This window comes from Phocoena sinus, chromosome 2 (genome assembly GCF_008692025.1).
Source record: "Phocoena sinus isolate mPhoSin1 chromosome 2, mPhoSin1.pri, whole genome shotgun sequence".
Taxonomy (NCBI): Eukaryota; Metazoa; Chordata; class Mammalia; order Artiodactyla; family Phocoenidae; genus Phocoena; species Phocoena sinus.
In genome coordinates this window covers 44568341-44593399 of record NC_045764.1, presented here as the reverse complement: position 1 = coordinate 44593399, position 25059 = coordinate 44568341, and the positions used below count along the sequence as shown (strand labels likewise).

Below are 25059 nucleotides of genomic sequence, written 5' to 3'. Positions count from 1 at the left end.
AAAACTCAGGCAGTTCTCATGTGGGAGTCTCTTGTGCTATTGCGTCTAGATGTGCACTGGGGCCACAGTCACCTGACTTCAGTCCAGCTTCACTGGGCTGGACATGCAAGATGGCTCCCCCACCTGGCTGGTAATTGAGGCAGGCTGTGTGCTCGGAGCTCAGCTAGAGCCATCAAACAAAACACCTGTGCGTGATTTCTCTGGCATGGTCACCTCAGGTAACTGGCCTTCTTGTATGACAGCTGCTTCCCGCAACGCAAGCATCCCAAGAAACGGTGGAAGCTGCGTAACATTTTCTGCCTAACCTCAGAAGTTATAAAGCATCACTTCCACTGCATTCAGTTGATGAAAACCAAGTCATTAAACTCAAGCCAGGTTCGAAGAGAGGGAACAGAGCCTCCATCTCTCAATGGAAGGCTTGAAAATGGCCAGAGGCAACTGGTTTTCCCAAACATTGAACCTATCCATGCCAAGCTCTGGTGGGAGAAACAGTGCCTCCCACATAAAAGTGATAGAGAGGGATCTTCTCAGTTAGAATGTAAATAACCTTGACTACAAGAAATGGTCCATCTGGCCCAAGATATCTCTCTTTCTGGGAACTTAAAGATATCTGCCAAACCACATTTATCAGGAGACATTTTCACATAACCAAAAACTCAAGTCAAACTGCCATAAACAATAAAGAAATTTGACTCATATACCTGGAAGTTCCTCAGTCTTTAGAGTTGGCTTAATTCAGAGGCTCTGCATGCATTTCACAACCATCCTCTGGCCTATCCCCCTTTCATCTCAGCTGGATAGCAAGAAAGTTGCAGCTGGTCTGGCCCTTCAGTTGGTGCATGACCATTTCCAGAAGAAAGCAGAGCGAGTTGCTTCTAGACACTGTCCTAGAAGAATGCAGATAAATTTTTCAAATGCCCACAGCTAGTCTTTCTTCATATTTTATTAGATCAAATTGAGTTATATGGCCAACCCAGCCAATCACTGGGGAGAGGAATAGAATGACTCTTAAACCAACTAGGCTCACTCCTGAACCCTATGAATAAGATTAGCTCCCATGCATGAAGGAAGAGAGGATACCCGAACAAAATCAGGATTTTGTTAGAAGTAAGGAAATGAGAAATGGATGCTAAGGAAACAATCAACAATGTCTTCTATGCTGCACTACAGAAAAAGAATTCCTAACACACCTAAATCAAGTATAATCTGTCTTTTGCTGCCTTTTCCCCAACATGCAAATACAGAATTAGTTCTCTGAAACCCTGTCTCCAGATAATTCTGGGAGTGTCCAGGAAGCAACTCACATGAGTTTATAGGCAAGTCCAGCGAGTTACCAGTGGCATCTGCAGCTCTTTCCTGCTAGGTTCCAGGGGTCTGCTGTCCACTGCTGCCAGTTCTGCCAGGTAATCCTGTACCTGCCAGGCATGTCCACTTTCCTCCAGAGCCCATGTTCAGTGGCCAATTGCAACATGGGGAGAATGTTGCCTGTTCTATTTGGAAGACAACAAAGCAGTACAGCTTGACCCATAGTGTAACATCAGGATTTGTTAAGAGACATGACTTTCATATTTTATTTATCACATCCCCTGCCCCCTGGCTTAACCCAGGTGCTACATGTCCATAGAACACAGATATTATTCCTTGCAGGTCTAGTCATCTGAGTGACAAACTCTACACTGTGCTCATAATCACTTCCTCCTGAATTCAATAACCAAGGTTCTTTTCCTAATCACATTTGTCATTTCCGACTCCCTCTTCCTTTAAGGTAAGCTCTCCCGTAGGAGGCGCCTTAATCCTCTTGCAAATATACTTCTAACGCATCTCCTCACCGACTTGTCAGGCATCCCAGGCATCTGTGGGCCCCAGTGATCCAGCTTCATTTTGTGCAGAGGCTCCTAAATTGAAATCTAGCCAAGAGCATCAACTAAGCGTAATTCCTTCTCTCCTCACCCCTCCTTTTGCAACCCAGTCATACTGGATCGCACCATCCACGGGGACAGGGAATGCCATCTCCACATGTACCTCCTACCCTCATAACATATATCCCCAAATTCTGAACTTCTCATATGCTGCTCTCTTTACTAGAACTCTCTTTTGCTGCCCAACTGTCTCACCTTGCAAATTCCTGCACATCGATCCAGACTCAGCTCTGTACCTCCCATAATTGACATGAGAAATAGACCTGCAGTGTTTGCCAACTTTAATTCAGTGGCTCTCAAGGCATTCAGTCTGGAAGATATCAGGCTACTAAGAGTCAAGGGGAACAAAAAAAGCACTGCCCTAAGGCCTACTCTACAACAGGCTTCCTGGGCATTTCCCAGCACAGACCACATCTCCAGGGTACTGACCCTGGCCAGCGTCTGCCAACTATAGTCAAAAGGCTACCCTTCCACATCTCTTAGCATCCTCAGGGTCCTACTGTCTGAGTTATCCAGCTCACCCTCCATTCCCAGAGCTGCCAAGCAGTCTCTCCATTGGCTCAGTGCATGGAATCAGATTGGGAGTATCTCTTAAATGAATTGGGCTTTTGTTCCTTCCAACCTGTGTTGAAATTTACAAGACTAAAACAAAGGCCCTCACTGTGCCCTGGTCCTGGCTCTGCTGGGACACTAATTACCCAGCAACAGCACATGTGGGAGAAAGTGGCCAACTCTGATTAAGGAGCCCCATGGGAGGGCACTGAAAACAATCTTTTCTTTTTCTTTCTAAAGTTGCCTTTGTTCCTATCACCAGCGGCCACTCTGCCTCCATGCTGCTGGGCATTTGTAGATACAAATGAGTTACCAGATGGACACCATGCTGGAGCAGGAGACCCTGGTGCACTGGGTGCCTGCCACGTGCTGAGGCCGTGCAAGATGCTCTTTGTACATGAGCACTGTTCCTGCAACGTCTCTGCAAAATAAGCATCATTATCCCCACATGAAAGACGAAGGATCTAGAGCCCAGAGCTGCAAAATCCCAGCGAGACTCAGCTGGATTAAAACCCAGTTCTGGCTCAAAAGTCATGGCCTATGACTTCCAGAATAAACTAGAAAGGGTGGCTCTCCCCAATTCCTAGATCACAGCATTTTACTGCTGGGAAGGACCTTTCTAGAGATCAATATGTTCGGTCAAGGCCCGAAACAGTGAGAGGGCTTGAACAAGAACACCCACCCATTGGACAGGTTGACTGGCACAGACATAGTCTTGAAATTTGAAGCTTCGCTTGCACTTTCCCATCTACTTTGCTCACCCATCATTGTCCTAAACTTCTTAAGAGCCTCTCATCACTGACAGCTGACCAGACTGATGATGAACAGGCAGGTTTAATTAATTCTGGGGTAGCTCACATCTCAGTGAATGCAGCCAAAAAACAAATATCAATTCTCCAGCTGCAGAAGAAAGAATCTACGAATGAGTTTCAACTAGGGACATATGTAAGATCATACGTATGGGGGGACAATAGCCATCATTTTTTTTCCAGCTGGAGTCACTTCAGAGTAAGCCCTGGAGATCCTAACATACTCCCACTGAATATAAGGGACTGAGCAATGCACAGCTGGAGTTAAGAAGGTTTGGTGCCCGAGGCCTCGTGGTCACAGCAAGGTGCCTGCTTAGGTTCTCACCATCAGCCCAGCAGTGTGGTGAGTTGGGGTCTGACACAGAGAGTTCACGTATATAGAAACACAATTAAGACCCTTGCAGTCGGAAGGGGAAAGCCTGGAGGGAAGACCTGAACCACAATAAAGTAAACAAGGACTAGCCCTCTTCCCCAAGACTAAGGAAATCGGGTTGAATGGATGAAAATCTGGCAGTAAGCCAAATTAGCTGTGCCTTGAGTGTGGAATCTCTCCCTGTTACATTTTCATGGAAAGGGTACCCAAGGTACCAAGCAAGCAGATTCGATAGGGACAGCTCTTTCTTCTCCCCCAGTGATGAACATTGGGGAGGTAGGCAAGGTGGCTCTGAGTGGGGGAGGGTGACCCTTCCCAAGACTAGTGGCAGAGAATTAAACCATCTGTACGAGAGGTTAGAAATGCTGAGGTCAAATTTTAGTAAACTCTCCACGGGAATAAAATATGGCATAGGTGGATTTTTTTTTAATCCATTAAGGGCAAGATAAATGGACTTTTCTTTTATGCATTAAGGGCAAGATGATAAGTGATAAAGGTCCTAAGTTGTCTTAAACAACGCTGAGCTTAAATATCGATCAGAATGGAAAGAGTGACAACATTTAAATCTGTTCAATTCAGTTAAGCTTTGGGACTTAAAGTTCACGCAGTGTCAAACTGTTCGGACTTAAATTTTGATTCCAAGCACTTACAAGAGTCCCGCCTTTAGGTCGGGACCTAAGACCCCAGAGTCTCAGCTTCAGCCACCACATAAGTCACAGCATATCATTGGAGTGAGGTACCAGGACCGGCAGTGTTTAGGGCACTGTGGTTGCTACTCTAAACATTCTCCATGTTCATCTCATTTAAGCTTCATGACAACTCTATGAGTTAGTGACTCCTGTCTCTCTCTCTCTCTCACACACACACACACACACACACACACACACACACACTGCACAGGAAAGGAGACAGAGACATGCCATGCCCACCATCACCCAATGGCAAACAGTAGAGCCAGGATTTGAACCCAGGCATATTAACCACAAATCCTGTGTCTCACCACCATCCCATTTTGTCATTCATATAAATGTTTACCCCAGTGCCTGGCACCTACCAAGCCCTCGGGAGCCTTCAGCTCCTGTGCTGTTCTGATAGTCCCAGAGATGTTAGAAATCATTGTCAAGCAAGGTCTCTCTACAAATTTTACTGGGACACTAAGAGCAGGGCTGTCCAGAGACTATCGGACTCACTGGATGGCAGCTGGGGGCCCCATCCAGCCATCAGATTTGGAGTCGTTGCTCTTCAAGCCAAGCCTCTGCAGCAGGGTAGACACGACACATAAAATGTGGAGGCCAACCAGAGCTACCAAGATGATTCTTTGAAGTCTTGGCTTGAGCTTGCAATCTGCATCTTAAAAATCAAGTTAGATTCCACCCAGAGTTGTCTTCCCGTGTTCCTAGGAAAGTGACATGTCTTCCGGCTGGGCCCCAGCTGAGCCCTCCCATAGACTCTCCCTTCTTTAAAATTCATAGGATCTCAGCTGGTGGCAATGACTTAGACGGGCATGTGCCATGGCCTGTGACTTTTGTACCCCTGGGTAGCCTCAGATGGTTTCAAGCGCTGACTCAGGCCTGGCAAGGAAGAGCAGACCGTGCGTGCATACCACAGCCGTGACTTCTTACACAGTGCCCACCACCAACACGCGCTTACACAATAAACATGTTTCACCAGGAGGCCCAGGTGCCTGCCAGCATTGTTACAAAAACCCATGGGAACCTGACTTCTGTGCCAGCCAACCAGGCCTGGATCCTGCTTTTCTAGACCTTCCAGCTGAATGTCACATCAGGGCTTTCCAAGTAGAATTTCTAAACCCACGAGACTGCGGGAAATGCTCACATCCTCAGACTCATCCCTTTTCAGCAGCACTCCTGACTCAGTAGGTACGAAGACACTGAGTATGTATTCATTATAGGAATCTAAAATACAACACAAATGAACCTACCTGTGAAACAGAAACAGACTCATAGACATAGAAAACAGACTTGTCGTTGCCAAGGAGGTGGGGAGGTGGGGGAGGGAAAGACTGGGAGTTTGGGATTAGCAGATGCAAACTAGGATGTATAGGATGGATTAGAAACAAGGTCCTCCTGTATAGCACAGGGAACTATATTCAATATCCTGTGATAAACCATAATGGAAAAGAATATGAAAGAGAATATATATATGTAGGGACTTCCCTGGCAGTCTAGTGGTTAAGACTTCGCCTTCCAATGCAGGGGGTAAGGGTTCAATACTTGGTCAGGGAGCTAAGATCCCACATGCCTCACAGCCAAAAAACCAAAGTATAAAACAGGAGCAATATTGTAACAAATTCAATAAAGACTTTAAAAATGGTCCCCGTCAAAAAACAAATTTTTTAAAAAAGAATATATATGTATAACTGAGTCACTTCGCTGTACGGCAGAAATTAACACAACATTGTAAATCAACTATACTTCAATAAAAGAATTTTTTTAAGTATTTATTATAATTTCTACTAGACTCATCTACCCTGTCCCCTGGAGTCACCCTCCTTTGCTCAGAACTATCTGTGCAGGATGAGAGGAAACTCTTGCCTGTGACTATCTGAAAGGCAACCCAGGGCCCAGGACTGAGGCCACGTGTCGCAAGACAAGACCTCCCACATTCATGATAGAGAGAATCAACTCAGTCTCAAAGAACCCATGACTCCTCCCTCCCCAAAGACGACTAGAACAAGCATGTTGCCTTATTCTCCGTGTGACGTGGAAGCAACCAGGAGAAACCTTATGGCTGACATGCACTGGGCCTTCTCTAGTACCACCCTCTTAACATTTGACAGCGATTACTCATCTTCACAGCAACCCTATGAGAGAGACTGGAAGTTCGGAGTCGATCAGTAACGCATTATAACTTTTTCCATTTAAAATAATGAGAAATATATTTCTGATTAGCCTTTTTGTGCAGAACTTTAGATTTCAACTAAGAGATAACTGAAGTTTAGTGTGAGATGTCTGTATGTATTGTCAAATTGTGGGGAAAAAAAGTTTAAAAAGAAGTGTGTTCACCATTACCTTATGTTGTTTTTTGAAAAGCACATGTGGAATTGCACAGAGTACAAACGTGAAAAGTGGTAACATGACTTATAGATAGGTGGCTGGATTCCAAGTGGTTTTTATTTTCTTCCTTTTGTTTATCTGTTTTTTCTACAGGATAAAGGTTATAATATGGAAAAGGAAAGGGATAAAGTTTATTTTGTGGGTTTTCAGAGGGCAGGACTGTTGTATGGAGATAGCAGGGAGTAGTTCAGCTCATGTGAGAAAGAATTTTTACCATTAGGGCTGTAGGATAACGGGATGGGAGGAAGTGAGTCCACTTTCAAAAGACATGGCCAAGTAGAGGGTGGATGTCCACATATTGAAGATATTTTTGATTCTTACCAAGGAGAAACCCAGTGGAGTTTTTAACTCCAGTTCCCATCTTTAAAAACTCGGGAACCCAGTTTTTAAAAAGATGTTAAAAGATATTTATCTTGGGCTTCCCTGGTGGCACAGTGGTTGAGAGTCCGCCTGCTGATGCAGGGGACACGGGTTCATGCCCTGGTCTGGGAAGATCCCGCATGCCGCGGAGCGGCTGGGCCCGTAAGCCGTGACCACTGGTCCTGTGCTTCCAGAGCCTGTGCTCTGCAACGGGAGAGGCCACAACGGTGAGAGGTCCGCATACCGAAAAAAAAAAAAAAAAGATATTTATCTTTTAAAGATGCAGTAGTTGAAGCCTAGTGATGATGATGTGGGAAAGAAGGGGAGAGGCGGAGGAAGGGGAGGTGAGGAAGTGGGAAGATGCAGGAGGGAGGGGGGCTGGGGCTTCTTCCGCATCCTTGTTCCCCGGGTGTAAAACCCACTGAACCGCTAAGGTTTCAGAGAGCCCTTTTGGAAAGCACAAAATTTTAGACCAGTGGTAAAAGCTTTGTTGCCTGTTGGTGCAGATTTCTCTCAGGATGCTGACACTCTGGTCTTTCCTTTTTTATTGAAGTATAGATGATTTACAATGTTGTGTTAGTTTCTGCTGTACAACAAAGTGATTCAGTTATACCTACATATACATTCTTTTTCATCTTCTTTTCCATTATGGTTTATTACAGGATATTGAATATAGTTCCCTGTGCTATACAGTAGGACCTTGTTGTTTATATATTTTGTGTATGGTAGTTTGTATCTGCTAATCCCAAACTTCTAATTTATCCCTCCCCCACCTCCTTTCCCCTTTGGTAGTTTGTTTCCTATGTCTGTGAGCCTGTTCCTGTTTCGTAAGTAAGTTCATTTGTGTCATAGTTTAGATTCTACATATAAGTGATATCATATGGTATTTGTCTTTCCCTTTCTGACTTACTTCATTTAGTATGATAATCTCTAAATCCATCCATGTTGCTGCAAATGGCATTATTTCATTCTTTTGCATGGTTGAGTAGTATTCCATCGTGTGTGTGTGTATATATATATATATATATATATCTCACATCTTTTTTTTTTTATCTCACATCTTTTTATCCATTCATCTCTGACACTCTGTTCTTAAGAAGGCTTGTCCTTAACTCAAGAGGTGTCCTTCCTATGAAAGGCAGTGATAGTGGATGCATTTGTATATGTTCAAATCCTTTGTTCATCACTGCTTCAATAAAGTAGTATCAATATTTCTATGTACAAAGTCCATAGAAGACCATTAAAGAAGAAATTCAAAATAACCTCCAATCTACCTACCTAGAAATGGCCATTGCTACTGTATCTGGTGTATTGCCTTCCATTCATTTTGCAATACATTCATTTTCATAAAATTGAGCGTAAAATGTGTTCAGCTTTTCGTTATCACCTAATATTATGTTGTAAACGATTGTCGTATCAGTAAATATTTTTTGAAGATATAATACTTCCATGTAGTTTAGTATGTACTTTTTGATTTCTGATAACATCTTTTTCTTATGTTTATTAAATATTTTTATTTTTTCTACCATTATCTGTTAATATAATCTATTTTCTATTTAAAGATGAGTTGTTTTTTTTCTTTTATTTACTGTGGTCTTGTCAATTTTATTGCAAATACTTTTTCAGCTTAGTGATAGCTTTTAAATTTGGTTTTGATTTTCAGACAATTAGCAAAAGCTAATTTATGAGCATTAAATCTATGAACAATTGTATTCATGATTTTTCCACTTCTTTCATGCCTTCAAATTTCTTCCACATGCCTGAAAAGTTACATATTTATTTCTCCTTCTTCCACTTTTTTTACTTCATTTTTTTACCTTTAACTTTTTTTATTGTTTTATTTGATTTTTTAACTCTTTTTCTATTCACAAAATTATTGCATTTTCAACTTATGAAATTTGAAAAATATAATCACTAAAACTCTATAATCTCACACATAGGGATAGCCACTGCTAACATTTTTCTTTATTTATTTGCAATTTTTATACTTTTATATATTTTTAATAAAATTGAGTTTATTTTATATATGCATATTTATGTACATATAGTTTGTATCATCCTTTTTGTTTAACATTACATAGTAAGTATATTGTTATGCTATTAAATAGTCTTCAAAATGTTTATTCATTGACTGCATAATATTTCATCCTAGGGACTACATGATATTCAACAAATTCCCAATTACTGAACTTTACTACAGATATGACTGAAATAAAAATACTTGTAGGTAAATCTTTGTCTCCTTATCCATCTGTCTACCTGTCTTATCTTTTCCCTGGAGAGATGCCAAGACATGGAATCTACAGGTCATAGAATTGAAATTTTTAGAGGTTTCCAATAAATATCACTCTTCAGAAGAGCTGAATTCTTTTCAATTCAGATCGGAAGTATGAAGGGACTTCCTCACCACACTCTCCCAAAATCAAGTGATTTTTAAAACTATCTTTGCCAGTATAACAAAAAAAGAAAGTAACATTTCATTTTAATTTGCATTGCTTGATTACTAATGCAGAGCAGAATATTTTTGCATCTAAATTTTGACTCCATCTGGAACTTATTTTGGTGTTTGTAATAAGGAGCAGCTCTGACTTGATTTTCTCACAAAGAACCAATACTATTTGTTGAAAGATTCCACCCATTTCCCAGTGTAAGATGTGCCCTTGTTTATACGCTAAGCTCTCATGTAGGTTTGAGCTTAATGACTAGTCATTCAGTCTATCACTAATAGGTCTACTGGTTTGATGATTGTAGCTTTATGCATTTTGCATATCTAGTCATGATTCTTTTACTCCTATCTCCTTCATATTCCTATCTCCTTCATATTCCTATCTCCTTCATAGCCCGTGTACTTTAGAGTTATTTTATGAAATTCCTCCAAAAAATAGTACATTGGGAATTGTTACTGAGATTTCTGAAGCTTGTAAATTAACTTGAATCAAATTAACATCTTTACATCATTAAGTCATAGAGAATGATGCATCTCCCATCCTTTGAATCTTATTTAATAACTCTTAATAAAATTTGGGAGTTTGTATCATAAAGGTTCCACACATTTCTTGGTAGCATTATTCCTAGGTATTATGTGATTTTTCTTGCTAGTTTAATATAAGCGCTTTCTCTATTATGGTTTCCAACTGTTGTTTGACTGCTTATATACGGCAAAGCTATTAATTTTAGTAAGTTTTATGGGAATACTCTTTTAAAATCATAAGTTAGTGTGTTGAGTTTTATCAATTATATTTCAGTTTTAATGGATACCATCAAGTTGTTTTGGCTTTAATGGCATGGCCAATCAGAAAATTTTCCTCACACAAAACTGTCTTTGAATTCTTTACGTAAACCCTAGTTTTTTTATATAACCTTCATGATTTCAAATTTTGCATCCACATCATGGAGCACGTGCCTTTATCCTATTTGTGCTATCAATGAAATTTTAAGATAAGGATTAAGCCAGCTTTGTAAAATTGGAATTTTTTTCCATGATTTTTTTTCAGCGTGGAAGTGACCTCTTTCTTAAAAGTTAAAAATAACAACAGAAATCTGTCTGGTCGTAGGATAAATTTTAGAATAAATTCTTTAACTATTTTTACATTTCTTTCATGTGCATTGACTTGTTTGAGGTTTTTATTCTTAGGTCAATTTTGAATTTTCCCAGCGAAACACTCACTTCATTGAAAGGTTCTATTTTTTCCATAACATTTATTCTCTTATATTTTAAAATCTACTTCAAATCTATGATTATAGCTGATTATTTTTTCTAAATTCGTTTTCTCTTTTTTTTGCTATTTAAAATATACGTTTAATCAAAATGCACAAACCAGTAAAAATAAAGGTGCACGTGATGCAAATGTAATTAAAGTGTTCTAATCTTATAGCATTACTGAGAGAGGAGAGAAAATTTGTTTAAATTTTAATAAATCTACGAGTCATTATTTTTATTGAAGTATAGTTGATTTACAATGTTGTGTTAGTTTCAGGTATACAGCAAAGTGATTCAGTTATACATATACATACATATATATTCTTTTTCACATTCTTTTCCATTATAGTCTATTACAAGGGATTGAATATAGCTCCCTGTGCCATACAGTAGGTTCTTGTTTTCTCTTTGTTCTTAAGTTTTCTAGAAATTCAGCCAGAAAACCTCTTCTTATGTCTGTTAGTCAGTTACACTGGGGGGGGGGGGGGTCTCTCCATTCTAAATCAGAATTTCTGATTCAATTAAAATTTCTTTTCTGCTGTTTGACTTGCATTCTTGTTGTTCTTTTACCTGTTTTCTTGAGATGACTTCACCATCCATTTATTTCTATTCTTTCTTTTTAAAAAATGAAATCATTTGCTATTATCACATTGCCTTTAAGGACAACTTTAGCCACATTTCATGTTTTTGATATAAGTATTCTCTTTTTATTAATTTCCAAACAAACTATTAAGAAAATGGGCTTGACTCCAGTTATAAAATAAAGAAGTCATGGGAATATAATATACAGCATAAGGAATATGGTCAATAATACTGTAGTAACTTTGTATGGAGACAGACAGTTACTAGACTTATTGTCATGATCATTTCATAATGTATGCAAATGTCAAATCACTATGGAATACACCTAAAACTAACAAACTATTGCACATTAACTATATTTCAATTTTTTTAAAAAATGTGTTTGAGTTTTGGAGAGGTTTTTGGAATTTTATTGTTTTATTTCTTAAGTAATTAGATAGATATTTTCCAATTAATTTTAATTGGAAATTAAATTAATTTTTATTATTGGTTTCAATTTTTATAGCATCAGAGATAGAGAACATGGCCCGTACAATTTCCACAATAAATTGGGAAGCTGTTGATGTTTTCTTTGTGCAATATATCTTTTAATCTGACAAAGGCTGATAAAGATTGTTAAAAACATATACTACTTTACCATTAACCTCTTCTAGTGTAAACAACATTAGATTGAACATCTGATTGGAAGTAACACTGCCAGCCCTGATTCTGTTGTGCTGTTGGGTGCATGAAGCAGGGTGTGTAGGGGAAAAGCATCAACCTCTGAGTTCAGATTCTTCCTCGACCCCTGATTACTTGAGATTCTCTAAACCTCAACCTCCCTTCCTCTGAAATGCGGACGAAAATAACAACACATACCCCTAAGGACTGTTGAGAAATAATGCATGACAAGTGCCTAGAATACTAACCGAGATATTGTCCACACTCAAAAAGAACATGGGGCTTCCCTGGTGGCGCAGTGGTTGAGAGTCCGCCTGCCGATGCAGAGGACGCGGGTTCGTGCCCCGGTCCGGGAAGATCCCACATGCCGCGGAGCAGCTGAGCCCGTGAGCCATGGCTGCTGAGCCTGCGCGTCCGGAGCCTGTGCTCCGCAACGGGAGAGGCCACAACAGTGAGAGGCCCGCGTACTGCACAAAAAAAAAAAATAAAGAAATAAAAAGAACATGGCTTTCCTCCAGATCCCGTGCGGCCGCTGGAGCCGGCTGCTGCTGCGCCTGGGGAGTAGGAGTGTGCAGGGCCGCCGCCACCTGCTGTACCGCGCGGATTGCGGGACCTTAGTTCCTCGACCAGGGGACCAGGGATTGAACCCTGGTCCGGAAAAACCCTGTTGGAGGCTATGCGTCTGTGAACAAAGGAGAAGGGACAGCGGTGAGCATGTCAGCCCTGAACTGGAAGCCCTTCGTGTACGGAGGCCTGGCCTCCATCACAGCGGAGTGCGGTACTTTTCCAATTGATTTAACCAAGACACGGCTCCAGATTCAAGGCCGGAAGAATGATGCAAACTTTAAAGAAATCAGGTATCGAGGAATGTTGCATGTGTTAGTGAGGATAGGCAGAGAAGAAGGCCTGAAAACACTGTATTCAGGGATTGCTCCTGTGACGTCGCGCCAGGCTTCCTATGGCACCATCAAGATAGGCGTCTACCAGAGCTTGAAGCGGTTATTTGTCGAGCGCCCGGAAGATGAAACCCTTCTGATAAATGTCGTCTGTGGAATTCTCTCTGGAGTCATATCCTCAACCATTGCTAATCCAACTGATGCTTTGAAAATTCGGATGCAAGCACAAAATAGCACCCTTCAAGGAGGACTGATAGGCAACTTCATTCACATTTACCAGCAAGAGGGAACGAGAGGCCTTTGGAAGGGCGTGTCCCTTACTGCTCAGAGGGCCGCTATTGTTGTTGGTGTGGAGCTGCCCGTCTACGACCTAACCAAGAAGCATCTCATTCTCTCGGGCTTGATGGGAGACACTGTGTATAACCATTTCCGCTCAGGCTTCACCTGTGGGCTGGCGGGGGCCCTGGCCTCAAACCCTGTCGATATGGTGAGAACAAGTATGATGAATCAGAGTCCTTTGAGATGGCAGATGCCCTGGCTACACAGGTTCCCTGGATTGTTACAGACATGGAAGAATGAAGGGTTTTTTGCTCTATATAAAGGGTTTTGGCCAAATTGGTTGAGACTTGGTCCTTGGAATATTATTTTCTTTGTGACATATGAGCAGTTGAAGGACTTGGACAAGTCAAGACTGCATGAGACATCCCGCTGAAAATGCTCACGTCTGAAATAGCGAAGCTTCCTGTCTTTCCCACTGCTTCTCACTGCTTGGCCTGCCACAGATTCTGAGGTGTGAGCAACAGGTGAAGACTGGGTTAGCTCGGATTGCTGTGTCCTGGCATCGGACGCTCTGCACCAAATGTTTAATGGCATAGACTGTAACATCCAAACACTAGTCCTTACCATTCAAGTGCCCTTCGACATCAAAGATAACATGAAATGCATGTTTCTTGCTAAAGAAAACTTGCATGAAGATCAGAAACTGTGGACTGATTCCCTCAGGGGAGAATAACTCCTGATGCATCTCAGCTCGTAGCTGAGACTCCCAGACTGTTCGAAAGAAGCTCTTCGGAACCATGGAATGAATAGAGCCTCCAAGAGGGTGTTATTGCTTCTGAACTTCTAGGGGGGCTTTGGCTTCATGTCTGCTGAAGAAATTCACACATGGAGACCTGGTATACCCCAGGTATAAACAGTGCAGGATATAGATCCCTGGAATATTGCACTGCTTTCTGATTTCCAATTTTGGCAGGATCTTTCACTTATAATAAGTGATTTTTAAGCCTTGACCACTCGACCTTTGTGACGAATTGTTACAAAGCATTAATATCTAAACTCATGATGGTGTGATAGGTTGGCTTGGAAGGTGGCAACGTCTGTGCTGGTGGGAGGTGTTTTTAAGCTACTTGGGTTCTGTCTTAAGTAATGTTTGTAATTTGCTCTGTGATTTTAGCAAAGTTTCTATTTCCCAATCTGTAAAATGGGGATAATAACATCTATTGATACTGAGGGTCAGGTGAAGAAGATAGTAGCTGCTACTACTTGACTTGTAGGATTAGTGTGTTTACATCATGCTGTCATACAGCCATCATCCCAGAATAAATGGTCCGTATGTACGGAAGAGAGTCATTTTATCACGGGCTTCCCCTGAGTGAGATCCTTTGTTAAAAGGCTTGTGAAAGAAAGAGGTTAAGGTTTTATTACATTTTCTGTAGCAAAATGTTGCAAGTGAATCAAAGAGTTGATTTTTCCAGATTTCCCGGGTTTTACTTTAGTTCTGGTCACATTTGTCAGAATATTTCCTGTCTTGGACTTCATAATCAGTTTGGAATGAAAATACTTGCTTGAAATTCGAAAGGTGATTTTTTTTTGTGTGTGTACCTATTTATGAAGTCTGATAAGAGGTATACAATGTCTTCCTTCTTTTCTTCTAAAGACAGGATATCATTCTTCTTTTTCATCTTATTATTTTCAAAATAAAAAGTGATTCTGAGAGCCCCCCCCAAAAAACGAACATGTATTGTAGAACATACAACTTATCCATATAAAATGACTCCCTGTTTTCCATTTAATGCTTTTTGCTTTGAAGATCACTTTTTTGGAAGTAACACTGCCAGCCCTGCCTTCTTTGAATCTGTGTTGCCTATTCAATCTTAGTTCGTTATTTTATTTTCAATCTCACCACATTTTATTTTAGATGTACACCATGTTGACGGGATATAACTCACTGGTTTTTAAATACAATTTTAAAGCCTTTGTAAAAGAGTTTAAATTATTTCTATTTATTGGCTTATAGTTGTCTCATGCCTACCTTATCATTTTGTGCATTTCGGCTGTAAGGTTTTCATGCTGTATCTGTTTTCTTTCATTTGCTTTTATGGTCTATATTTTGCTTCTTAATCTACTCTAAAGTTGTAAGCTTTATATTCATCATTAAAAAAATTCTACCAGTGGCTGCTTTAAACTTTTTGAGTTTTTTTGGTTTGTTTTTGTTGAGGCAAAATTAACCATTTTAAAGTGAACAATTCAATGTCATTTAGTGTATCCAAAATGTTGGGCAACCACCACCTCTATTAAGTTTTATAAAGAGGATTTTCACTTTATTAATCTATTTGTCAAAGTTTGCATTTTCCTGAGTAAGATGAGAACTTTATCTGACTCTTACTCTCTCCGGTGTTTCTCTAGCAGAGTTGGGGTTATAACCCATTCATAATAATTAGTAGTGAGAAGGATTAAATTTCTTTAAACTCTATAACCTCTCCCATAAATTATGTTTGTTATTAACACACCATTTTGAATCTTGGAAATTTACATTCAATTTCCTTATAAAGTGTTATGGGTTTGATTGTACACCCCCCAAAAAATTCATATGCCTCAAGTAGCTCAGAATGTAACCATATTTGGAGGTAAAGTCTTTTCAAAGGTAATTAAGTTAAAATTAGGTCATGAGGATGGCCCTAATCCAACAGGACTAGTGTTCTTATAAAGAGAGATTAGGACATAGACAAGCACAGAGGAAAGACCACGTGTGACCCACGGAGCAGGCGGCCGTCTGCAAGCCAGAGAGAGAGGTCTGAGAAGAAACCAAGACTGCCAACATCTTGATCTCAGATTTTTAATCTCCAGAACTGTGAGAAAGTAAATATCTGTTGTTTAAGCCACCCAGTCTCTGGTACTTTGGGATAGAAGCCTTTAACAAACTGTTATATGTAATAATCACCTTTCCATCTCAGGCTTTCAATGCACTGTTTCCACTTCATCACCACCATCACTACCAGCACGCGTGCACGCCCACACTTCATCCTCAGTAGGAGATAATTTCTCCTACTCATCAAGGGACCCGTTTTCCGACCACCTCTGCCCCTCTGTATTAGGTCTCCTGTACTTCAGCTTCCCAGCCATTTCTCCAATTATACTTACCCAGCTCTTTCTGAGACAATAATTTACTCTATATCCCCATAGTTTGGCACATGTTAGGTGCCACCAACAATTTACCAAATGAATGAATGAAGCTCGGAACAAATGAAAGACATTCTGGCGTTGCTACCTGTATTGTTTTCACTGTAACACAACACTTGCTTATTTAGCCCAAATGGTTTTCATTTCCGAAGAACAGATTAATCTTCTATTGCTCTGTTTTGGCCCTCAGCCTATATTTTGAAATGTCTTGCTAATGCCGATTAATACAACAATGCCCACAAAAACCTGGCTTGCAGCTAGCAAGTGCAGTTTGAGAAAGGCTGAAACAATTTTTTTTTTTTAATCACTCAGACAAGTAAGGATGAAATCCACTTATCATGAAGGTAAATATCCCTTGTTGGAGCCCCCAGGCCCCAAATCAATATCCGGTCACCATGATTTGTTTAAAATAAATGAACCCAGCTGGAAAGGATTCACAGGTATTTTTACACATACACAAACCTAGATATTTTATAAATACCTGTCCCATGTAGCCCCCATCCTCAGATCCTGTGGATAACTAAAAGCATACCGATGCACTGCACTGAATTTGCTGCCAGTAATTTACAGGGGAGAAAATAATTATTCCAACAGTTAGACCCAGAGCAGCATGTTCCTTGTCAAAGAAGGCCAAAGATACCTGTGCATACTTCTGCACCACCTTTTAACAGCTTAATTAATTTGCACACTGATGAAAACTCAAAATCAGTCTAGGAACCCACCTGTTAATAAAATGATGAGTGAGATTCACGTGATGTTTTTTATCCTGGGGGCTTCATACCCAGCCTCATTTGCATATTAGAAACCCTTTGCGTCTCTTCCCCAGAAGCTGCTGGCTTCCAAAATCCATTCACAGTACACAGCCATTGCTCTAAATTCAGTTACTCTTATTAGCGTTAAGCCCGTGTATTCCACTGGGCAGTTGGATTGTCGTTTTTATACAGACCATTCTCTGCCCTGGAGCGAGCCTTAGATATTTTTCATTCCCATATTAAAGAAGCGTATTTCGATCCCATGTTAAAGAAGCACTCCTTTCCAATACGGGAATGAAATCTATCCGAAACCAATAGTGCCACTCAAGACGGACACGTGGGGACCTGCCTCCCGCTTCCGGGTCCCTTCACATCACGCCAGCCTCCCAGCTCCCTGCTTAGAAGCTGCCCTGTTGTCAATCAGGATTTCTCACAGCTGTCAGAAAGCCAGATAAAACTGGTCACTTTGGCAAGGGTCCTTTAACCCCACACCCCACAGCTCAGCGGAGCAAAACAACAGACCAGCAGGGCGGAGGGGTTCCATCAGAGGCTGGCTTCAGGCAAGGAAACACAGTCACCAGCCACAGCTGTGCATCTTCTTTCCAATAACACATGCAGGGTTAAAGAAGTCTTTTTTTTTTTTTTTTGAGGGGGCGGGCGGGTAGTAAATGGAGGAGGAGGTGGAATATGAAATTACTTTTTCCTTCCTGTTTCCTTCCCTCATTCCCCTGCTTCAGTTATCATTTCAAAAATGATATTTAAATGATATAGATATGGATTCTACCCTCCAAGGAAAGCGGGAAAGGGAAAGTGCAGGCAGGGAGGAATATTTAAGGAGCACCAACTCAGTGCCCAGCAGGTTACAATAGCCCACTCAAATGTCACAACCCCACGAGATAGGGCTGATCCTTCCCTGTTGGCTTGTCAAGAACCAACAGATCAGAGATTTGCAAAAAGCCAAAAGAAAGCCATCCGTGGTGCAACAGAGAGAGCGGGACCCCAGCAAGGACTCCTTTCTCTGCTCCTCCAGACACTTTTTCCTTTTCCTCCTCCCCAACCTCCAGGATCAGCAGACCCAGGCCAGCAAAGACTACACTGGGGCGGCCCCCAAACTCTGACCAAGGCGCCAGCAGGAACAAAAGATACAAAGGGAGCCGGTGGCCTTTGTAGTCACGATTCCTGCTAGGAAACCACTTCTCGCCTCCCTAGTGTTTCTCTGAGGCTGATTGATACTCTTGGAGCGGGAAACCCATGAGAAAGTCCCTTTCCCTCTCAAAATTGAGAGCTTCCAGTGAGCTCAGCAAATGTGCCAAGACACACCCCGCAACTTTCCATGGTGAATGAGGGCATTGGGGCAGGAAGCGAGCCTGCCAAGCTCTGTTCTCAGCTTAAGGCTCCCCAGCCAGGCACCAGGCTCCCATGTCACTGCAGGGCTGCTCAGGATTTTCTAAAGGCCAGGAGCTGTGATGAGTATGTGAGAAAAACAAATATTTGTCCCAGGGTTTGGGAAAGAAAGGAAAGGAAGACTGGAAAAAACTCCCCCAGGCAAGCCTGGGAAACCCCATGGGTCTAATTGGAAGGGTTTAAAATAGTAAATACAAAATCTAAACTCAGATGGTGCTTTTTCAAAGGAAGCAAACCACTCATTAAGCTGATTCCTTTGTATAGATCACCTTAAAAACAACAAGAAGCAAACCTTCCCCCACAGCTATCTCACTGCCAAATCCCATTTTGGTCACACAGCTGAACAGACAAGAGCCATGAGCGAGTGGGATCGTTGGCAGGAGGGGGCAGATTTCTTCCTGATTGGCTGTGATAATACTGATAATTCTGTGGCAGGCAGTAGTATTAAGGTTATTGTTGATTCCTTCTGGACCTGGGGTTCCGTCTCAAAATCCTTCCCTGAAAAGGGGACCCAGAGGAAAAGAAAAATGAAAGTAGTGGCCAGATGGTCCAGAGACATCCAACAAGGCAAGTCTGGAGATGAGAAGGAACCAACAAAGGAGGTAAGCAATGCTCCACCACACCAGCCCCACCCAGTTCAAGCTGCCCTGCCCCAGTAGGAAACCTAAGTGGGGCCTGAAGAAGGGAGACCGTCAAGTACCTCCCAAATCATGGAAACCCCTCCAGAGAGAGGGGTGAACCCACTGCCTTATTTATCCAACTTTCACTTGACTTACTCCTGCACTAGCAGGGGCCACTGGCTAGATGGCCACAGCTTAGACAGGCCTGAGATTCCCCAAATTCCAGTACTCTTCCAGAGTCCTTATGCTGGACTGCACTGCATCCCAGGAACCCTTACATACGCTGTATTTCACCCAGTCTATGACACCATCTATGGTGAGATGCACCTTGTTTTAGAGAACACTAGAAGGAAAAACTGCCACCACTGAGACCATGACACACCATCACTTTTAAGAAGCAGACTGATTTCAGAGATGTTACTACGCCGAAAATGAAAGGAAGGAGCATCTTAGGATCAGTGAAATACGTTCATAGCCGACACTTCCTGGGAACGTAGCCGGTGCCAGGACCCATGCCAAATGCTTCCCGTGGATTATCTCCTCCCAGCTATAGTTATCCCCATTTTTCAAATGAGGAAAGCAAGTCTTCAAGAGCTGACTGAATTTGCCCAATATCACACAGTGATGCTCATTCAGGCCCAGCTGAGTCCAGAGCCCAAGCACTTATACTTGTGGGATTCTCCAAACCCCCTAGGATGGATCTTGAAAATAGACATTTTCAGCCCTTATCCGCCCCCCCCCCCGCAAGTTTCTGATTCATTAAGTCTCAAGTGCTATTGATAAAACTGCATTTTATTCAAGCACCCAGGTCACTCTGATGAAAGCGGTCCAGGCACCATGCTTGGGAGACCTGAAGGAAGCCTGTACGTACATGTTCATCAGTGTCAGTCCTGGGGTATCAGCAGGGCATAGTGAGTGCCGGCAAACATTGCAGGATTTCTTTGGGGGATAGCTTATAACTGATGAAGTGTAGTAAATTCAGTGGCCTGTGGCATTTTAAGATCTTGAGAGAATTTCTCTGTCCTGGTAAACTAGCCCATGAGCAACTAGAAAAGCACACTGCCATTCCGAAATCAAGGTCCTACTCAACATCTAAGGATTGGCACAAGTCAAGCGCTGGGGCCATAACGTGTCTCTTTGAGGTTTCTGCACACAGACAAATTTGGGTCCACTGAGCACAGAGGACCAAAAACAAGGTGTTTCTTTTCAATGCCGTTTTCTTCAGAACCATCCCCCGGTCCTCAGCACAACGCGGCAGCCCCACAGTAAATGATACAGGCTCCAAAAGGTGGGAACAACGAAAATTCTTTGTTAGAAGTGTTAGCGTTTGTTAGAAACGTTGTTTGGCTCACCGGCTGGGACAGCATGGGCCTTGGCTAGGAGGGATGTGGGTTTGAATCACAGCTCCACGCTAGCCTTATAACTCCAGGAATCAGTCCAAACCTAAGTGCTCATCTGTAAAATGGGGATTACTAATACCTCCCTTATGTGGCTGTTGAGATAAAACGGGATCTCGGGCTTCAAGCATTTGACACGATACCTGACACCTGTTAAGAATCCAATAGATATGAGTTCCTTTCATTTCCTAAGACTTAAACATACACAGTGTTTTTACATGGACAAAAAATATGTACCCAGGGAAATCAAACAGTAGCAGAATAGCAACTCCAAAAGAGAGCTGATCTCTATTTTCATCGGTAGTTCTTAAAGTTTTCATCCACAGAACAGTTGTTCAGGACACTGACACTGTATTGCTGGGATCTGCATCTTGGCTACGTGACCTTACGCAAATCTTTACCTTTTCTAACCACACGAAAACCTGGGCAAGACTTTTTGAAATGGGCAAAAACACACGTGGGTGTTCCGACTAGTACATCCTCGGGGTTACCTCCACCTTGCATTGACAAAGCTATTTTACAATCCTGTATGTTATAGAAAACGTACGGTAATTCAAGTTATTCCTACCCATAGAAATACAGATATGTCCTGTGGAAAGGCAATCGATTATTGCCTGGTGGATATATTGACCACTTCGCATCTGTTTCATCATTCTTTACTGGCGGGTGTTTGCTCTGGTCTTTGGATTTTCCTTTGAACTGATTATAGCATCTTACTGGTTCTCTCATTATTTAATGGGTTAACTAAAAATTTTGACACGTGTTCATTTTATATTTGTATGAGAGTCATGATTTTACTTTGTGAAAACGTATCCTTGAACGCTAAGCTCTGTTTTCTCATTGGTATGATGAAAATAATGTAAATGTCCACTTCATCGTGTGGGAGTGAAGATACATGGGATAATCCATGTAAAGCCCTTAGCACAGTGTTTGGTCCACCATAAGTACCCAATTAGCATTACTAAACAGGACTAGTAAACTGTCGAAATCAAGTAATGATTAATCCATTGAATGTTCTCATTTTTAAGTTGTTCTCCAACAATTTTTTTCTTAAATATTTATCACCTATTGCTGTGTCTACACTAGTGAGCACTCACAGATCAAATCGATGAGTAAGTAAACAAGTGGCAAATAAATATTAATTTAAAAGTTGGAGGAATATGATTATGATTTCTTCGAGGGCTTGAATTTGGGGAGGACTTCAGGGTTTTGTTTACTTTTTATGGGCACATATACATGCTCTTGGTTGAAATCTTATTTTGCTTACATTTACCACCTATTCCACTAATAACTTATTTCTAGTGCATATGATGAAAATGATTGTATTAATATTTCATGGTGTCCCCCAAAGAATACAGTAACTTCCAAATTTCTGCAATGTTCTGGACAACTTTGACAACCACTGATCTAGGGGCTTCAGTAGAAGTAGGAGACAGGGAGTCAGAACATCTACTCCCGATCGAATTATTTATCAAGTCATTTCAGTTCATCTGGGATTAAGGACCCTTTAGAATAGGGACGACTTGGAGAAAAGCAGAAAAATAAAAAGAACAGCAGCTACCATTTACACAGCACTTAAGTCATCTGTTTATTCATCCAGCAACAAATATTCCACATCCTCAAGAATCTCCCAGTCTAGTGGGAAATGGGGACAATTTTTAAGAAAGCTTTCCAAACAACAGAGAATATGATGAGCTCCAGAACGAATGAATAGAGAGACCACGTTCTGTGACGACTCTTGAAGGACGAACTGAGTTTGAGAGCTTAACAAGCGGGAGATTGATATTTCAGGCAGAGGAAGGCAAGTACAAAAACCAGAAGGTGTGGAAGGGCCCACCAACAGGGAAGAGCAAGGGCATCTATGTGGCTTGAAATGCTGGGAAACATGACATAGGGCACGAAAGGTAGCCCAGGACCACATCAGTGACGACCAGACATTGGAGCCCCATGACCCCCTGAAGAAGGTATCCCAGTCCCTATTTTAAAAGTGAAGAAAATTTAGACCAGTGAAGTTCGAGGATCTAAGGCCATGTGTTTTATCATCACTAGAGCTGGGTTTTTTGAAAGGTATATTTTCCCTCAATATACGGTAAAGACCAAGAGCCCTAGAGAGTGAGAAAAGACAACTGAAACCCTAACTTAAGACAAATTTCGAGAATACATCTCAGTCCTAGAGAAAGGTCCAGTATTTATGGTGAAAAACAAAGAATCCTTCTCTGGCCAGACTCGGATGCCCAAGGCTCCTTCTAACTGTTGCTTAGCATGGCCTGTGTTAACAAATGAAAGCCTCCATGGAAGCGCCTTGCTGTTTCCTACCCAGCTGTCTTTTGTTTCCCCAGAACTGTTCTTTGCCAGGGAAGCAGCAGCCGCTGGCTCTTTCCCTCCAGCTCTGTCCTCCCCACACTGAACTGTATCTGCATTACCAGGCGGACATCGGGGCTGATACAAAAGAGACATTCCAGAGGCTGGTTGACCCTGGGTCATCCTGAACACTGAGTGGGTCACAGACTCAGGCATCCTTGCGAGAGTTTAAGAGGGTTTCCTTGGTTAATCTTTCCATTCCGTGGCCATCAGGGAACGTCTCCCAGCAAGGACAAGATGGCCAAGAGACATCCACAAGTGCACACACTGTTCTCTGCAAGTGATGGCCAGCACCTGGGCAGAGCTGCGCGCCAACAGCAGCTGAAGCCATGTGATCTGCGTTACAGGCCTCAGATACATTCACCCCAGCTGCAGAATAAGCACAGATAAAATCTGCCTTTTCTCTGCTTTCATCCTCTCCCCCATCACCATCTGTGAGAGGTCAGTCTGCAGACTGCCAGACCGGAAACGTTGGTCTCTCCTTGACCAAACTCCAGGCAGGCTTCTCTCAATTTTCCTCCCAACTAGACCTTGACCTTTGGACTTTGACTTTGCATTGCCCAGTTTTAGCAAGAATCATATTAAATTGGTTTAGTCAGAATCCCCCACCCTCAGTATCTGATCACTCCAAATACCTGATCAAATTCCACATCCCTCACCATCCCCCAGGTGATATCTGATCACCCTGGCCTGCCTTCAGCAAGAATCCCTTTAGGTCCCTTTGGCAAGAATCTCCCCTTATCCCTGATGTTTCGTCTTAGTAATCCCCTGATCCCCGCTCCCCCATCCTGCTCACTGACTATCAAATCTCACCTGTCCATGTTATATTCATAACTGAGCTCGGTTCTCTACTGAAGTTTCTTTTCCCCTATAGCAGTAGTTCCTGAATAGAAGCTGTTTTTACCACTTAAACTACTGTTCAGCTCTGGGTGTGTGTGTGGGGGGGGGTTGACAAGGTTGGTAGGAACATGAGTTCCAAGAGTTAACCCCACTCATTCAAGCCATGCCTCCAACTTCCCAATATGGTGGCTGATATCCCATATGCTAATGTTGAGTCTCTTCCTTATTTCCCTCAGCCACTCCCCCTTGAGCAAAAGTTGGGAATTCAGGTCAATCCTGTGGCATATTTCCTAGAAATACAATCTTTTATTTGGAAGAGAAGAGTCAGGACTTTGACCTTCGTGATATGGGGTATCCAAAGCCAAGACCTCACTTGACCATGGACATATAAGGAAAGGGACCGAGTTTTGACTTTAAAGGGAAGGATCACATAGAATTCAAATAATAACTTTAGAGCGTTTGGGAAGTGATGTTGGGGAGGGGAAGATGAGAGGCTTACAGAAATCTCCTATTAAGGAAAGTATGTTTTATAGTGATGTCCACATATCCCGGGTTGTCCAGGACAGTTCTCCTTTTAAACAGGTTGATTGATGTATCCCGACGTGGGGTTTAGAAGTGGTTTTGCAAAGCATATCAGCAGGAAGGCTGACTGTAGGCTGGGAGGTTTAGTAAATGGGAGTCACCCAGCTTTGAGCACAGGAGAGGACAATCATTCTTTACTTAAAGAGCCATCACGTTGAAACACTGTGTAACCAAAGAAAAAATTATGAAACATTACGTAACCAAAGAAAAATTATGAAACTTCACTGTGTGTTTTACAACCTATTCGTTATTAGTTGCTTTGCTTCTGGCATACCAAAAACAATGAATTTCTGCCTGTGTGTGTTTTTTGTTTTTGTTTTTGTTTTGCGGTACGCGGGCCTCTCACTGTTGTGGCCTCTCCCGTTGCGGAGCACAGGCTCCGGACGCGCAGGCTCAGTGGCCACGGCTCACGGGCCCAGCCGCTCCGCGGCATGTAGGATCTTCCCAGACCGGGGCACGAACCCGCGTCCTCTGCATCGGCAGGCGGACTCTCAACCACTGCGCCACCAGGGAAGCCCTGCCTGTGTGTTTTAATGTGAGCATTTTAATTACTAGGAAATTTTTATTTGTACAGTAGAAAGAAAAAATAGGATTACTGTACCTAAGGGGCGAAAGTTAGCTTACACTCTTTTTGAAGAATAAATTTGTGTTGTTGTATTTATCATAGCAGGAATACTTGTAAATGTCAAAAAACCAGAAACCACTAGAAATCCTAA

General features: G+C 42.0%; 1 protein-coding gene across 1 annotated transcript; it reads left to right on the top strand.

Moving 5' to 3' along the window:
• The first annotated feature begins 12691 nt into the window (after window positions 1-12691).
• Window positions 12692-13640, top strand: LOC116748546 (kidney mitochondrial carrier protein 1-like). The gene is given in 3 exon segments (XM_032621689.1): window positions 12692-13447; window positions 13449-13486; window positions 13489-13640. Coding segments are annotated over 3 exon segments (891 nt in total). The 5' UTR covers window positions 12692-12746.
• The last annotated feature ends 11419 nt before the right edge of the window (window positions 13641-25059 follow it).